This window comes from Hippocampus comes, unplaced genomic scaffold (genome assembly GCF_001891065.2).
Source record: "Hippocampus comes isolate QL1 unplaced genomic scaffold, H_comes_QL1_v1.1 scaffold2, whole genome shotgun sequence".
NCBI lineage: Eukaryota > Metazoa > Chordata > Actinopteri > Syngnathiformes > Syngnathidae > Hippocampus > Hippocampus comes.
In genome coordinates, this window is record NW_017805139.1 from 2,424,990 (window position 1) to 2,441,699 (window position 16,710).

Below are 16,710 nucleotides of genomic sequence, written 5' to 3' on the forward strand. Positions count from 1 at the left end.
CCAGCAGCTCCTATATTTTGTTGTTCTACTTCTTCCTTTCATAACTTTGCTGCTGTGTATTGGGAATTTCTCCATTGCGAGACTAATAAAGGTTTTCTTATCTTATCTTATCTTTTCTTATCTTATCTTATCCCTGACACTCCGGGGTGTAAGTCGTACCAGTGAAAAAAGATCGCTAGCTCGATGGATGGAGGGAGGGAGGGAGGGGGGGGAAGAGAGAGACAGAGAGAGAGAGAGAGAGAGAGAGAGAGAGAGAGAGAAAGAGAGAGAGAGAGAGAGAGAGAGAAGTCAAAGAAAAATCTAAACAAATGTGGAATAATGGAAATTATGCTAAAGTCTGGCCATTTGACCTCTGAAGTTATGTGATTTTTGAGAAAATTTCCAGAAAGATTCATGAATTCCAGCCTATCCAACTTCACAGGGAATTAATCATTTGTAGAGTTTCCATTATTTGCAGCAGTATTGTGTAAAAGCATCCTAACAATCGGGTGGGTGGGACATAGCTTACTTCAGCAGCTTGTAGTAAGCGAAACGGAAGGTCTCTTGCAGGAGCACAGATAGCACCACGCCAAAGATGAGGAGGCCTTTCTGCTGAACTGCACTGTCCTTATTACTTATCTGAACGGAGATGAACCAAACCAGAGAGGACAGCAGGAGAGACACAAGCCAGAAAAACGCTCTGGAAGAAAAGTAACCCACACAACAAGTTATAAGAAAGAATGCAAAAATATGATTGTACTTACTAGCGATCATTATGTGTATTTTAAAATGTTCCTGAACAATTTCATTTGACATTTGCAGAAAGAAAAAACAGCTTTGAAAGTGAATGCACACATTCTAAACTAATCAAGATTAGTTCAGAGAAACATTGAACTAGCTCACCCTAATTAAGGTTGCAGTAGAGCTGGAGCCGACTACCCAAGCTGACATTGGGCGAGCGGCAAGATATGCCCTGTACTGGTCAGATTGCTAGTCATTTGTAGAGCACCTTTTAACGATTAACCTAACATGCATGTTTTTGGAATGTACCATGCTACATTTTGTTTGCAAGTTGGTCAATGAGGTAACTTTGCGCTGCTTGCAGATTAAGACAACTGATAAATTTGGTATAAATGGCTTGAATGTCTGTGAAGCAGAATTGTTGACCAATACTACAGGGCTCCACTCTGCCCCTACATGGTCACATTTTGCCCCTAAAATATGAGACAGTGCGAGTAAATTTCTCATCCATCAACTGTGAGCGTTATTGATTGATTGACTGATTGATTATTTTTATAAAATATTTCTTGTTTGGCGAAAAAAAACTATTTTTTTTAAATCACTGAAATAACGCCAACATAAACAGGATGTTGTGATGTCACAAACTAAAAAAAAAAAAAAAGTGGCGTCAAGATTCTTGATATGGAAACACTTCACTCGGAATTGGGCGTACGACTAGTCATGTTAAAGCGGTGCTAATGTTAAAATATATTTTTTCAAATCTGTTTCTTTGCCGGTCCTGCAAACTATGTCTTCACACAGTCAGTGGCACTGTTTGGGGACCGCCGCCATAAAGCAACCCGAAAAATTCTGTGCTGTGCGTGTCCATTGTTGGAATGTCAGTATTTTAATACTTTTGTCATTGAGTATTACTATTAATCTGCATAAATGCAATGTCTTAATTTTTATGAAGTTTGTAGAGTCATAACCAAAAATGCAATTGTACCGCATAGAGACGGTAAACACGAGATCATCATGATACCAAAGTACAATATTATGAATTCTTTGAAACACTATACTTATTCAAGTTCCTTTTGAACTAAGCAAAATGTATAAAATGTATATTTTTAAAATAAAAACGGTGCAAATGAATAAATTCAAGTATGACTTCGTAGTATAAACAGTGTATTGGAGTTTACTTATTATACCCTGTTACACATAACTGATGAAACATTTAAATAAAGTATATGAATTATGAAAATGAACTTCAAATGTGGGTATCTAGACTGGCTTGATAAAATGTGACGAATGAGTTCTCTTTTTTTGTTAGTTTTTTCAGTTAAATTGTGGTGCATTTGATGAAACCATTTTAAATATAATTGAATATTGCAAAAAAAAAAAAAATGTCCAAGTCCCAACACACAGGTCGAACTCTCTCGTTCGCATCTTTATGTATACTGTACTGCTGAATGAACACTGACGTCAGGTTTACCTCCCACAAGTTCCCAATTAACACTGTGGGAAGATAAATTAATCGAATTAATGTACTCTTATCCGAGAGCAACGACATTTTTTTCAGACAAGAGTAAATACGCCATTTTTAATTGTAATGATTCACACGATGATGTTGACTGTCTAGTCAAGAGATACGTGAACACGGGGTAATAGGATGGAAGGTGTGTGTGAATCGACAAAGGAGGCTAATAAATATAGCGAGGTCAGCTAACAGGCTAGCCTCACAACGACTCGCGTTTATCGATCTGAACACGACCAAATCAGCGTTGTCGTCCTCACAATAAAAGCCTAGAGCTCCCACGGGGAAGCAAAGCGACTCACCCTGCTATGAGAAAGATGACCCTCAGAGGCTCCCGGGCGATGGTAAACAGGAACAGAGCGATTGCAGGGCCGAAGGCAATGAAGGTACAACCAAAAAACACCGCCGCCGTCATTTTCGGTGATTTTTGGTGATTGTGCAGAAAGACAAGCCACCCAAAAGCGCGTTATACTGACTTCTACACGATATTTCGGACACTTTTTAAAAAGGACTAACAGCAGCAAATTCGCTCTACTTCCGCCAGTTTTAGGCGTCTCTCGTGATGTCACATGACCAATGGGGCGTGGGGGAGAGACGTCACCTCGCAAAAACTTTATTGACAAATTTCAAACAAGGAGTATTGTTTTCTAAATATTTACATTATTTGCCTCCGTCAAAGGTTTGAATTTATTGTTTTTAATTTTGTTTTTGACCAGGCTCAATATTTCTCTCTTCTCATCCCCTCCCCTCTCCTCTCCTCTCTTCTCGCCCCTTGCCTCCCCTCGTCTCATCTCCTCTCTTTCTTCTCTTCTCTCTCCTGATATGTAGAAAAGCAGAGCCTGGAGGCGCAAAACCAAACTCCAGGTTCTTTATGATATGTCCAAAGACAGTCTTCACATCTACAACCAGGAATTAAAAAATGCAAGACAATTATTCTTCTCAGAGGTTATCAATAGAAACAGCAATAATGTCCGTACATTGTTTGTTGTTGTTGACAGACTGGCAGCACCAGTCCCTTCTGAACTGCTGTGCAAGTCATACAATGACTTTGCAGCCTTTTTCACGGATAAATTAAAGCATAGGGCAAAAAGTAAAAGGCTCCCTCTCAGGAAAAAAATGACAATGTTACTTGTGCCATGTTGTTCTGCAGTTAGTTAGTCTTGAACGTGTTAACTTTCTAGACTACAAATAGTTTTGAAATTAACATTCACAATATTCTGTCTTGATATGATTCCTTCACAATTTTTCAAAAATGTTTTTGATTGCATAGCTCCAAAAGTATTACAGTACTCATCGTGAATAATTCTATTCAATCCGGGAAGTTTCCCCAGGCTGCAAAAAGTACAGAAATAAAAGCCCAACCTGAATTATTCAACAGTAAGTAACGGCAGGCTCGTTACACATCTTCAGGTTTGGGGAAAAAAAACATTGAAACGGTTCTTTTTCAACACATTCACAGTTTTATGATGCAAAATAATCTCTTAAATGCATTTCAGTTTGGATTTTGACCACAACTCAGCACTGAGACCACACTTATTTAAGTAATAAATACGACTTCTGAATATTGATGACTTTAAAACCACTGTCTTGGTATTGCTAGATCTCAGTGCTGCATTTAATATACTGCTCAACAGATTAGAACAGTGGGTCGGATTTACTGGCACTGTGGTTGGTTCAAATCTTACTTGCACGATTGGGATTCCTTTGCCTCAGTTGGTAGTCATGAGTCAGAGCAAACAAAGCTCACATGTAGGGTTCCATAAGGGTCCATTCTTGGACCATTTCTATTGAATATCTACATGCTGTCCCGTGGTCAGATTATGGATCTGATTATGACACGCAACTTTACATTTCAGCATCATCACATGACTGTGGTCTCTTGCATTCATGAAATGTATTCATCAAATCATTTGGTGCATGGACCAGAATTTTACCCAGCTCAATCCAGCAAAGACAGAATTGATTGTTTTTGGCCCCAAAACTGAAAGGTCTGAGATCAGTGCTCGCGTTAATGCTGTGTCATTGAAAGCTACAAATCAATTCAAAACTCTTAGTGTAATTATTGAGTCAGAACTGAAAGTTAACAACCAGTTCAAAGCACCTGTTGGAATCATTTTAATCGAATTTTATAAGATGATTTTTGCAATGTGTTCATATTTTTTTCTCTTTTTGTAATGCTTTTAATGTTTAATGTAAAACAGTTTGAATTTTCTTACACATGAACTGTGCTATACAAATAAACTTGCCTTGCCTTGTAACAGTTATTATAAAACAGGAAGTATTGATCGGGGATCCTTCCACCTCCCGTTTCACCAACTAGTCTCAATCTGTGTTTTTGTCTGTCTTAGATGATCATTTTCCTGATATATTATTTTGTGTACTTTACATAACATTGTTAACAATATGTTTTGATATAAAACACTGAAATGATGACGCTCAACATCAGAAGAATTCCCAGGAGTTTAGGCCTCTGTCTCAAACATTTTCTTCCTGCCATCCATCCCGGCTTTGTCCTCAATTTTCTTTCTCCAGTCCCCGGTCTGTTTCTCCTGAGTGAGACATAAGCAATCAATTAGTTATGCTTGGGCCTATGTGTTCTAAAATACTACAGTTTCAGTGAACTAGAAGAATTAAATCCGGGAAAAATGTCAACTTTGCTAAAACAATGTTATCAGCTCCTTGTGTGTGATTTACCAACCTCGTCCTTCATCTCCTTCTTGACCTGCTTTAGGTTGCCCCTCAGGTCCATGGACACTTTGTGTTTTGACCCCAGCAGGGCAGCTAACATGGCATCAGCTGACATCCGAACCTTCTTCAGGGTCGGCTTCTTAAACTTTCCATTGAGATCCTGAACCTTTAACTTCAGGTCGTTGATCTGATAGGGCAGGGTTGTTATCAAAACAACAATATTGCTTTTATATGGCAAAAAAATAAGACATAACTGCAACATTTTCTTTATCATTATTGATGTGGTACTAAAAGATGCATATTTACCTCCTGGTCAGACTTCTTCACTTTCATTTCCATGTCGTACCTTTCGTCATCTACCAGATCAATCTGCTTGTGAAGTTGCCGACAGAGCTCCTGGCAATGCGTAATACAGACAATGATGAATTTGAAAAGTATGGTGAAAGTTGCATCTATTTGCTGAGAATACAGTATTTTTGTGCTGCCCCTTGATAAGAGCCAGACGTTTAATCACACCAGTGGCTCCTCAACCTTTTACATGTGAAACAAATTTTCACAGACCCCTAACAAGAGACTACATTTCTTTATCGTGACGTTCAAACAATTCATGTATTTCATCAAATTTTTGAATGTCATGACAATTAACATTTAAAAATCTGAAAACTTAGATGTAATTATTGCTGTGCTGCTGTTCCTCGTTTGTCCATCCATCCATATTCTAATCCTGCATTCATTATTAGGGTGACAGGTGAGCTGTAGTTTTTCCCATCTGATGTTGGGAGAGAATCGAGTGCGTACACCCTGTAATGGTGACCAGCTAATTGCAGGGCACATGAGGCTGGGTCCTGCGAAGGCCGCATTTTCGGCTACATGATGCCCAAATTCACCACGGTTTATGCGATCCACAGAGGCTATATGAGGAGGAGCCTTTCAAGGTGTCGAAGGACCCAACCTGCGAATTGTCTTTTTGTAATTTGGAAACCATACGTGGTCAAGTCATGTGGCCCAAAAATGTAGGCAACAATGCAGCCTTCGGATGACGCAGCCTGTGCATTTGGACGCAGCCATCATTTAGACCAGGGGTGTCCAACTGCGGTCCTTGAGGGCACCGAGCTCTGAGAAGCCTGCCAATGATCCTGACCATTTGAATCAGGTGGAGAAGGGAAACATCGAAAATACACTGAATAGGGGGTCTTCAAGAGCCAGTGTTGGACACCCCTGATATTGACAAACAACAATTCAACACCACTCATTTTTCTTTTTTTACTCAGTATAATCCATCCATTTTCTGATCCGCTTTATTCTCACAAAGTCGTGGGGGGTGCTGGAACCTATCCCAGCTGTCTTCGGGCAGTAGGCAGGGGACACCCTGAACCAGTTTCCAGCCAATCGCAGGGCACACAGAGACGAACAACCATCCGCGCTCACACTCACACCTTGGGACAATTTAGAGTGTTCAATCAGCCTGCCATGCATGTTTTGGGAATGTGGGAGGAAACCGGAGTACCCAGAGAAAACCCACGTAGGCACAGGGAGAACATGCAAACTCCACACAAGAAGGCCGGAGCTGGGATTGAACCCACGACCTCTGCACTGTAAGGTCGACGCACTAACCACTGGCCCACCGGGCCACCACCAGTGTAATCCCTCATGGGGGAATTCAAATCACTCTCTGCTGTATATTTGTGTTGCACAGTACTTGGAGAACCAAATCACACAGATGCAAGCATGGCAAGGAGAGCTGTCAGAGTGATTGGCGCCCGCCTATGGACAATTTAGTGTCCAAAGAATACAACATACATGTTTTTAGAATGTGGGATGAAACACGAATACTTGATAAAAACCAGCACAAGCATGGAGAGAACATGCTAACTCCACAGCAGACGGTGAGATTTCAACCTCGAACCTCAGAACCTTAGTTTACAGGGCCAGACATGGCCACTGCGTTGCATTTTGTGCTTGTGATTTGCTGCATATTATTGCTGATAAGATTTGCTCTCTCTGTGAATGAAGGCCATTTCTACATTTTGTGAATGATTGAATCTAATTATTAAACTGATATTTGGTCATAGTTGAGACAATTACACTATAGCTCATTGCTAGCCCGACATGACTCCACCCATCTATCCATTATCCGAGCCGCTTATTCTCACAAGGGTCGCAGGTGTGCTGGAGCCTATTGTGTGATTCCATCGACTGAAATATTCATCTGATAAATGAAGTACAGGTACAGGTAGAAAAATAGTACTTGCTCAATGCTGAAATTTATAAGGCAAGATGAAAAGACAATATGTGTTAGTGATCATAAATCCAGATTCTTGTGGTCAAAACTGACAGAAAGACCATTGATTTTCTCCCCCTCATAAGGTGTCTTGCCTTTTATAAATTCATTGAAAATGATCATGTTGCAAATACTGTACTGATCAGTGAAATCAAGCTCAAAACTTTAATTAATTGTTATTTTGCTGTTTTAACTACATCCATCATCCGAACCGCTGATCATCATGAGGATCAAAGGCCTCTTTTAAGTCATTTGCACATATTGTTCATTTAAAGTGAACTGAGCTTGGACCAAAAATTTAACCAAGAGAAAATGAATGCATTGACTTTGTGAGCTCATATGATGTTTCTCATCCAAGTCAAGTCGGCTCAATGGCAATATAATCCAAGGAATTGAAACATGGACTACTTCATGGTCTCATTGTGTAAAATGAACCCCAAGAAGCGGTAAAATGAACCTCAGGAGGTGGTTTGGTTTACATTATCTCGGTCAGAGTTCATTTTGTGTGTTTGACAGCTGATGAATGTAATGTGATGTTTACCTGCAACTCATGCATGCAGTCAGGAAGAGCGAGAGCAGGGCAGTTCTCCTCCATGTATCTGGTCTTCTCCTCCTGGGCCTGTTCAGCCGCCTCATCGAGCATTGTCTGACCAATCTGTAACAGCAAACTCTGAGGAGAAGGAGGAGCGGAAAGTTCAGCACCACAGAGATTTTTATTTGATTTTTGCATTTGTATCAAATAGATTTAAATAAATATATGTACAATGCCTTATTGGGGTTTGAAATTACAAAACCAATTAAGTGCAGTATTCTGAATGCTAATTTTGAATAATTGAGACTGTTGTGAACAAACATAGCTGATATATTTTTTCATGTTGTCCTTGTCAGCACCAAATTGCAAGTCATTCTAAATAGTAAGGTACGATTAGGGAATAACATATCCTAATCTTCACTTCTGAATGGGTGGCGAACAGGCTCATGAAGCACAAAAATCCTGATTGGTCCTAGAAATCTGAAGTCTGAATTTAGTTGTGTGATTTTCAACAGGCTGAGTCCAGAAAACTCACATTTTATTCAGCAGCAAATTTTCAGCGCTCTCTCAATGTCCATTTGTACGGTTTATGTGATCAAATCATCAATGTCGATAAACAAATGACATAATACAGCTCTCCAGAAAAATCACAGTTAGTCATGTACACCATCGTACTTTACCTTGAGGTAATTCCTCCGGCTTAGTGTCATCTTTTTCCTTCATAGAGAAATATGGGAGATTTCTGTGAGTTTTGTGGATTAACAAATTAGATCTGAGAAAGTTGAGATGAGGACTTACTCTGCCATTTTGACACCGCAACCGATTCCTCTGAGGCCTGCGGGGAAGAAGTGAGATGAATGTAAATGCTCCTCTCTTATAGTGTGTGTGTGTGTGTGTGTGTGTGTGTGTGTGTGTGTGTGTGTGTGTGTGTGCGTGTGCGCGCGCGCGTGCGCGTGTGTGTGTGTGTGTGTGTGTGTGTGTGTGTGTGTGTGTATGTGGCGTGTTTGTGCGCATGCAACCAGTTGTCTTTGGAAGCTGTGGGTAGAATGTGGGATGTAAGAGGTGACAGCGGCAGCTGAGCAACAAATGTTCCAGGAATTCTCTTCTGGAAGCTAACAGTTAGACATTACGACAGTGCCTCACCTCAACTAAAAAATGTTTAGTATTTTTAACAGTCAAATGTCTCTTACAGTATGCTGTAATATGTCTAAACAAATCAATAGATTGATGTTGGAGATGCATCCTGCTGGGATGAATGGGGCTTACGTCAAGAAAGGTCCGTCCACCCCCCACCCCCCATATGAAAATATAGTTTTATAATCTTATGTTGCTATGTTTTTTCTTCAGACTTTTTTGACAGCCAACACTAATGACAAAATTTGGGAGAAAGCATGGAAAGGAAGACCATTTTTAAAGAGACGATTGGTAAAATGTTGTCTATATAAAGATAAAGCCTATTTTCAGAAAATGTGTTTTTGGTTTTCTCTGTGGTAACAATGCTTCTTGAGAATGATTGCAATAGCATTTGAAAGCGCCCTTGGTTGCAAGCACTTGTGAGCACCGGCTCTTTTAAAATGGTCATTTGATTTCTGCTCCAAGAATTGGCCATGCCAAATTAGTTTGACCACATTTTTTTATGTTCAGACGTGGACAATCCAAGTCCAGAAAGTAAAAACCCTGCTACAGTTTGGCTTTTGCTCCAAGTGGTTCTACTCAACTAACCAATTAAGTAGAAGCACAAGAATACAAGCAACCATTCACACTCGCATACACACTCTGTGGTCAATTTATAGTCTTCAGTTGACCTAACGTGTGTTTTAAGAATGTAGGAGCAAGCTGGATTACCTTGGGAATACAGTACCCATATATGCATGCCATGGGGAGAGCCTGCAAACTCCACAAAAGAAGGCCAGAGAAGAAAACACCTCAATATACTGTAACATGAATTCACAAGAAGCATTGCCACAACACAGAAATAAAAGCTATCAAACATAAAGCAATATTATAACTTTAAGAACTGTACTTTTACACTGATAACGATGTGGCGAATCACTATTACAACAGTTCTGTGTGCTAAAGGATCATTCACGTGAGTCTATCTCGTCTGTTGTTGAAATTGCAGATTTATGTGCAATAGATGCTAGTTCAATATCAGGTTGAGATGACAGTGAAAGGGAAAGCAGTGTATTCTGCAATGACTTGCTTTGAGGAACAGAGCGTTGTTTTTTTTTAAAACCCTGAAGGCAGGGGAACACCCAGAGCTGGTCATCAGTCAGTCAGTGAGCACAAAAAAAAACCCCACACTTTAAGCAATTTAGAGCCTTCAATGAACCTATCATGCATATTTTTGAAATATGGGAGAGAGCGACCATACCCAGATAACACCCACCAGAAGAACATTCAAATTCCACGCTAGAGAGAACATCTTGACTGTGAAGCAGATTCACAAACCGCAAGCTTTACTGTTGCATTTAATTTCTTTACTGTGTAGGTTGTCTACACAGGGCCTGAAGTGAGGATTTGTTCAATTACTGAAGGATCTCAACAGCATGATGCATCTTTGAAATGCAAGTTGTACCTAACGCCGAGAGGGGGGCGGATTAGTGTGGCTGATGAAGAGCCAGAAAAAGGCCCTGGCAGCTGTCACCTCTAAATTTAGGAGGATTTATTGAGCCCCTGGGTTCCCAATCAGCTGCTCGGTAGACAGGCATTCAATTTTGCTCACACAATACACCTTCAGTTTATTTTAAAGTGAGAATTATCTTTATCTATACTTATTTGTTCTTGTTACAGAAAACTCAAGAAAAAACAAGTTCCAATCATCAAAACTATATAAAAAGAACATATTTTGAAACCCTTACATCATTCAGAACCACTGCAAACTAGAACCAGAAAGATGAACATTCATTCATGCATCCATCCATCCATTATCTGAACCGCTTATCCTCACAAGGACATATTGTTCAGTAATACCTCTGATCGTGTCAATCAAAACTAAGCATAACTTTGTAAATGAGAAGATAATTTCAAACTGGTCTTGTTTTGTATATCATTGTATCGTGGCAACCTGTCATAACAGTCATACTGTTGTGGCTGAAGGTCAGTGTGTACTCTACAGTGCACTATTTTCATTGATTTATTTATTAGAACATCACTTCACATCTGCTGTTATCAGCATTGATAATCACCAAAACATCTCATCTGACTCCTATCAATGCTGAGAAGCAACATCTCTACTCTGAGCCCATTCCAGATGACCAAGCTTCTCACGCTATCACTAAAAGAGAGGACGTACACCCTGCAACGGAAACTTATTTTAGCCACTTGTATGCGTGATCGTGTTCTTTCAGTCATGACTCACAACTCATGCCCATAGGTGGCAGGCAGGAACATAGTTGGACCAGTATATCAGCTCCCTCTTCATCATGACAGACCGATATAGAGTGTTCCTCACAACACATGCTGCACTAATCCAGCTGTTGATCTCCCATTCCATTTTTCCCTAAAATACTTAAACACGTAATTTTAATCACACTAGTGGGGCTGTATAGAGCATATTATAGTCTTGGAAAGAAAATTGTGAGGTTGACTTCCCTTTTAAGCAAATAATCTGTGACTGTTTCATGCTTCTTGCTAAAATCCGCACCTCAATTGAAGAAAACTGTCTTCACTTCGAGTAATGCTGAGCAATTGCAAACATTTTTCACTTCCAAAAACCATAATGGCAGTTTCTGTCATGTACATTACACTGTGTGGACAAATGGCAGCATTGGCACACTGGCGGCAATGCACCCCAAAATTTAAAACAAAAAAAGGTACATGAAATGGTTTTGTGTTTTGTAATAGCATGTCAGGGATGCATGGATACATGTATGGGAAACGTGTGCCCCCTTGTGGAGCCAGCCTCTAGAGAAGAGATGCATGGTCGAAATGGGTGGGCCTGGGAAATTGTGCAAAATGGAAGTTAAACTTTCCGTAAACATTCAGGAAAAGGGCAAAGCCATCAGCTGTTCTCATACCTGTCAACTTTTCGGAGCGCCAACCTGTATAAACTACCAAAAAAATCCTTATAAAGAGCAAAAAATCCTGATAACATACCAAAGCATTTTACATGTCAAAATAACGGCAGAAAAAAACCCCACGAAATATGAATGATATATTTGTTTCCTTGTAGAACTTGCTTGTACACTACCGAAGTATGCAATGCATACTCTGCTGTTTTCAACTAGGAACACCGTGATTTACTGGAAAGTTACCGGAAATTAAAGCATTCTAGTAGACTAGCACCATTCTGGGCAAAAGCAAACGGAACTACCTGTTAGGGGTAAAAAAACAAACAAAAAAAAACCCCGGAAATTTTCAGAATCCGTATGATTTGTGCGATATGGCCATATACGTAAGATTCACCACAAAATCCGTATGAACTATGGCTAAACCGTATGAGTTGACAGGTATGTGTTCTGAAGAGAAGAAACGAGCAGATTACGTAGGTATGACGGCAGCATTGTTCTATAGTCACTATAGTATGTTGTTATGGAGCGAGTGGTCCCAATTTGTAATTGCTGCTTACTTCTTTTGTGCTGTTTATGACTGTAGTACATTGCTTTATATGAGCCCTTGTGATGTTTCTTTTTTGAGCCTCTCGCTACTTGCTTAATTGCATCCAATACGTGCGTTTTCTTGTTAAAATTTCAGTTAAAATGAACTGACACCGAATTATATATTTTTGAAAAAGTAATGGTAGCCTAAGCTTTGTTTTTTTCTTTTCAAATCACAAGGTCTTCAAGAAGCTCTGAGAAGCCTGATAACAATCTTGATCTTTTGAATAAGGTGTGTTGGTGGAGAGAGACATCTAGAATGTTCTGGACAGGGGCCACCGAGGACAGGGGTTGGACAATCCTGGGGGAGGGGATTGCAACTGTTGATGATAACCTTTCGTCTATTTATTATGCTTGCTGAAATGATGGTTGTTTTTGTTCAACAGTATTTTGCGTCAGATACAATGCTATTTAAACCAGGATGACATTTTCAAAGTCAACAAAATCTGACATGAGCATCATAAGCATCTGTTTCTATTTTCAATGATATATTGGTCCCAACAAATGTACCTTTAGTTGTAATAGGCATTTCATATGAACATTAAACTGAAGGAGCAGGAGTGGTCTCTTCATTTCTTCCACGGCTGTATCGTCACAACTGGCCCGCAGGCTACTCATGACCCCTGGCCCACCTACATACTAAATTTTGGATGAGATTATTGCATATGACGGGCAACCCGATGGTCGACTGTTCAGCATGTAAGCATCACAGTGCAGAGGTGCAAGGTTCAATTCTGGCTCCCGTCCTCCTGTGTGGAGTTTGCATGTTCTCCTCCTGCCTGCGTGGGTTTTCCCTGGCTATTCTGTTTTCCTCCCACATTCCAAAATAGAACACTAAATTGTCCCTAGGTGTGAGTGTGCGCGTGAATGGTTGCATGTCTCTGTGTGCTCTGTGATTGGCTGGCAACCAGTTCAGGGTGTCCCGAAGAGAAGCTGGGATAGGCTCCAACACGCCCCGCGACCCCTGTTAGGATAAGCGGATCATAAAATGGATGGATGATTGCACGAGAGTTCCTGATTATTATGTGATGTACGTGAAAGCTAAAAGTGAATCTGACAAATTAGTCTATTTTTTTTCTATCGTAAAATGTAAAGCCTTTGTTGTTGAAATGGCAGTTGTGTTTAGCTTCACACCTTGACTTTTATTGTGAACTAACTGAACGGAAGTAGTACAATGTTGTGGTTCTCACAGGGCTAGTTTAACGGTGGTGCGAAGATGGCGACGTACAGTCGCTCTCCGCTGCTGCTACTGCTGTCATCATACGTTTGTCTCTGTGGCTTCGGCTCCGCCTTCGGCCTCAAGGCAGCCAGCGGTCCTGCCGAGCCTCCAAACAACCCGGTCGTCCTCAGAGCCGCTGAACCACAAGCCAAGGATGGACCTGCCGCCGCCGCGGGGGCCTCGAAGCCTCGAAGGGCGACCGGTTGGAAGCTGTCCGAGGAGGAGGCCTGCAGAGAGGACTTGACCCGGCTCTGCCCCAAACACACTTGGGCCAATAACCTGTCCGTGCTGGAGTGTCTACAGGACCGCAGAGAGGTAAGCAGCGGCCGCCGTTTGGTGTCCTGATGATGATGCTGCTGGCTGTGGCGCCGGGGTCGCGCTGCTTTCGATCCACGGATGTCAGCTGGACATTGAGGTGGAGGTGAAGCTGTATTCGTGGACTGATGGACTGGTTTGTTTAGGGAGAGACGCCTTCATACTTCAAATACACTATAAATAAGACATGCAAATCCATTTACTCAAGCCCATCGCATACTCTATTTTGAGGTTGTTACCTATCGCCACAGTCTGCTTTCAAAACACATACTGTGGAGCCGGTTAGGGATGCAAAAGTCAATCAATGATACACACACCAAGAAAGTGAATTTTCATGCAGGACCTCATGAAATCCACTTGAAATTGACCATGGTATTTTTTTTTCCAGTGCAGTATTTTTTCTCTTTCTCATTTGGTGTTTCTGATTTCGGCCCGGTGGTCCAGTGGTTAGCGCGTCGACCTCACACTGCAGAGGTCGTGGGTTCAATCCCTGCACTGGCCTTCCTGTGTGGAGTTTGCATGTTCTCCCCGGGCCTGCGTGAGTTTTCTCCGGGTACTCCGGTCTCCTCCCACATTTCAAAAACATGCGTGACAGGCTGATTGAACACTCAAAATTATCCCTGGGTGTGTGTGTGAGTGCGGATGGTTGTTCGTCTCTGTGTGCCCTGCGATTGGCTGGCAACCGGTTCAGGGGGTCCCTCGCCTACTGCCCGAAGATGGCTGGGATAGGCTCCGGCACCCGACCCTTGTGAGGATAAAGCGGATCAGAAAATGGATGGATGGACGGATGGATTTTACATCGGCGGCACAGTAACTGAGTGGTTTGCACACCCAACAAAGTTATGAGTGAAATTGCATGTTGTCTTTTCTATCATTACATCATGCTCACACCATGACCCTAATGAGTATTAAGCAGTATAGAAAATGGATGGATGCTTTTACAACATTTTCTCTTGTTCATCAACTCCAAGTAGATATTACAAAAAGTAAGCCAAGTTGCCCTATAATGTTTGTGACATCTCTACAATATATGGTTGCTCTCTCAGTGAGGCAGTAGCTTGTTGATAACATGATGAGAACTGGTGACAGGTCAGTTCACTGCTATCTCTTTTACACATTCATTGACAAAGATGTATCCTCAGTCAATTTTCTTTAAAAGAATGGGTGGTAATCACACACTTACTCGCCCAAAAGCATGTGTGGCAATTTTTGTGAGCTCTTTTACGAAAGTAACTCAGTTACTTTTTCAAGGTGACTGTGGCAACATTGTTTACAACACACTGTGAGCATATAAGAATGAGCTCAGCAGACACTTAAGCCAATCATTAACGAAGCATTACAAGCCAGGCATGGTGAAAATGTTCATTTAAAGCTCATTTAAAAAGCAAGTTCCCTGTGTTGTTTTATTCTATTTCAATTAAATATTAAGAACTGTTTCTATTGAAGGTGCTCAACTTATTGATTGACAGGCTTCTTGTGTGTTGTTAGAAATGACACAGATATGAGGACATATCCTCATTTTTAATTTTCTAAAGTCAAATATTTATTTTTATTGTATTTTTTTATAGTAGCAGTAGCTAAGATTTGGGGGATCCATTCTGGACAGCCATACATTCTCTTGCTGCTTTCCATCTACAGATGTGTGTCTCTACTGCTGTAGTGGTTTGACATTGAGTACATTACACATTACAGCTGTCGGTGCAAAGTAGGGGCAAGAGACTCTTAAGTGCTTTATACGTTGGTGATCATTTAAATATGGTACCACTATCGTAGAACTGGGGAAAGACGGTCCAGAAATAAATAAAAAGCCTTGACAAAAATAAGTACATGTGTTATTTTAAAACACAGTAAACAGTTTGCTTCCGTTTACTATTCGCTTGTTGTTCATTCAGGTCCATGAATATTGGGACATCGATACAATTCTCATCTTTTTGGCTCTAAACAACACCGTGATGTATTTGAAATGAAATGGGCAAAATGTGCTTCTCATGCAGACTTTCAGCTTTAATTTGAGGGGTTTTGCATCCAAATCAGGTGAACGGTGTAGGAATTACAACACTTTGCATATATGTCTTCCACTTTTTCAGAGACCAAAAGTAATGGAACAAATTAACAACGATTATAAATCACTCTTTCACTTTCTAGTACTCGTTTGCAAATCCTTTGCAGTCAATTCCAATCTGAAGTCTGGAACGCAGAGTGGGACTTTTTTTTCCCCTTCAGTTTTATCTTCAGCAAGTGAAATGAATGCTCAATCGGATTCAGGTCATATGATTGACTTGGACTTTGCATCACATTCCACTCCTTTGCGTTAAAAACTCTTTGGTTGCTTTTACAGTGTGCTTGGGGTCATTGTCCACCTGTACCGTGAAGTGCCGTTCACCGGTTTTCTGCAGCAGCTGAATATGCGCAGATAATATTGCCTGAAACATTTTAGAAGTCATCATGTTGCTTTGGGTCAGCAGTCTCATCAGCAATAAATGTCAAGGCAATCACTTCCTTGTTTAATTTCAAATCCATAGTGGTGGGGTTTCGAGTCAAAAAGAGGAGAATTGTGTCAATGTCCCGAAATTCACGGACTGTATTTGCAACACACAGTAATCAACATCATTTTTTTAACGTAGCATGAGATACTAAAATGCATATCAATGAGTGTTCTCACATTTGTTCATATGTGCTGAAAGTATGCATGTGTGTTGATTAACCTCATGTGTTTTTGTATCTCTGGTAGCCCGGCACCATGCTGTTCACCACCATGCTGACATTCCAACACACGCACAGTCACTCACACTCACGCACGCACGCACGCACGCACGCACGCACGCACACACACACACACACACA

At 40.8% G+C, this 16,710-nt stretch overlaps 3 protein-coding genes across 4 annotated transcripts in view; 1 reads left to right on the forward strand and 2 right to left on the reverse strand.

The window, feature by feature from the left end:
• Window positions 1-2,807, reverse strand: part of aph1b (APH1B gamma secretase subunit) — an 8,484-nt gene extending 5,677 nt beyond the window's left edge. Inside the window, exons 1-2 of the mRNA XM_019867510.1 lie at window positions 2,536-2,807; window positions 509-679 (exon numbers count right to left, since the gene is read on the reverse strand). Coding sequence (XP_019723069.1) covers window positions 509-679; window positions 2,536-2,648 — 284 coding nt within the window. The 5' untranslated portion in view covers window positions 2,649-2,807. The remainder of the gene's footprint in view (window positions 1-508; window positions 680-2,535) is intronic.
• An 866-nt stretch (window positions 2,808-3,673) lies between these two features.
• On the reverse strand, window positions 3,674-8,601 carry LOC109514273 (troponin I, fast skeletal muscle-like). Its single transcript, XM_019867208.1, has 6 exons — window positions 8,533-8,601; window positions 8,415-8,451; window positions 7,744-7,872; window positions 5,228-5,317; window positions 4,932-5,108; window positions 3,674-4,782 (listed from the first exon to the last, which is right to left on the reverse strand). The coding sequence occupies exons 1-6, from the start codon at window positions 8,538-8,540 to the stop codon at window positions 4,696-4,698; spliced, it is 528 nt and encodes a 175-aa protein (XP_019722767.1). The 5' UTR covers window positions 8,541-8,601; the 3' UTR covers window positions 3,674-4,695.
• A 4,901-nt stretch (window positions 8,602-13,502) lies between these two features.
• LOC109514327 (Golgi apparatus protein 1-like) overlaps window positions 13,503-16,710 on the forward strand; it is a 34,451-nt gene continuing 31,243 nt past the window's right edge. Inside the window, exon 1 of one of the 2 annotated variants that reach the window (XM_019867300.1) lies at window positions 13,503-13,866. In XM_019867300.1, coding sequence (XP_019722859.1) covers window positions 13,549-13,866 — 318 coding nt within the window. In that variant the 5' untranslated portion in view covers window positions 13,503-13,548. The remainder of the gene's footprint in view (window positions 13,867-16,710) is intronic. The other variant, XM_019867301.1, reaches the window with a different exon arrangement.

Excerpts from the sequence above, each read along its gene's own strand:
- LOC109514273 (XM_019867208.1), bottom strand. Across the intron at positions 7,873-8,414 it reads GCCGGAGGAATTACCTCAAG|AGTTTGCTGTTACAGATTGG; the intron begins GTAAAGTACGAT and ends CCTTCTCCTCAG. Across the intron at positions 4,783-4,931 it reads AGAAGGAGATGAAGGACGAG|GAGAAACAGACCGGGGACTG; the intron begins GTTGGTAAATCA and ends TGTCTCACTCAG.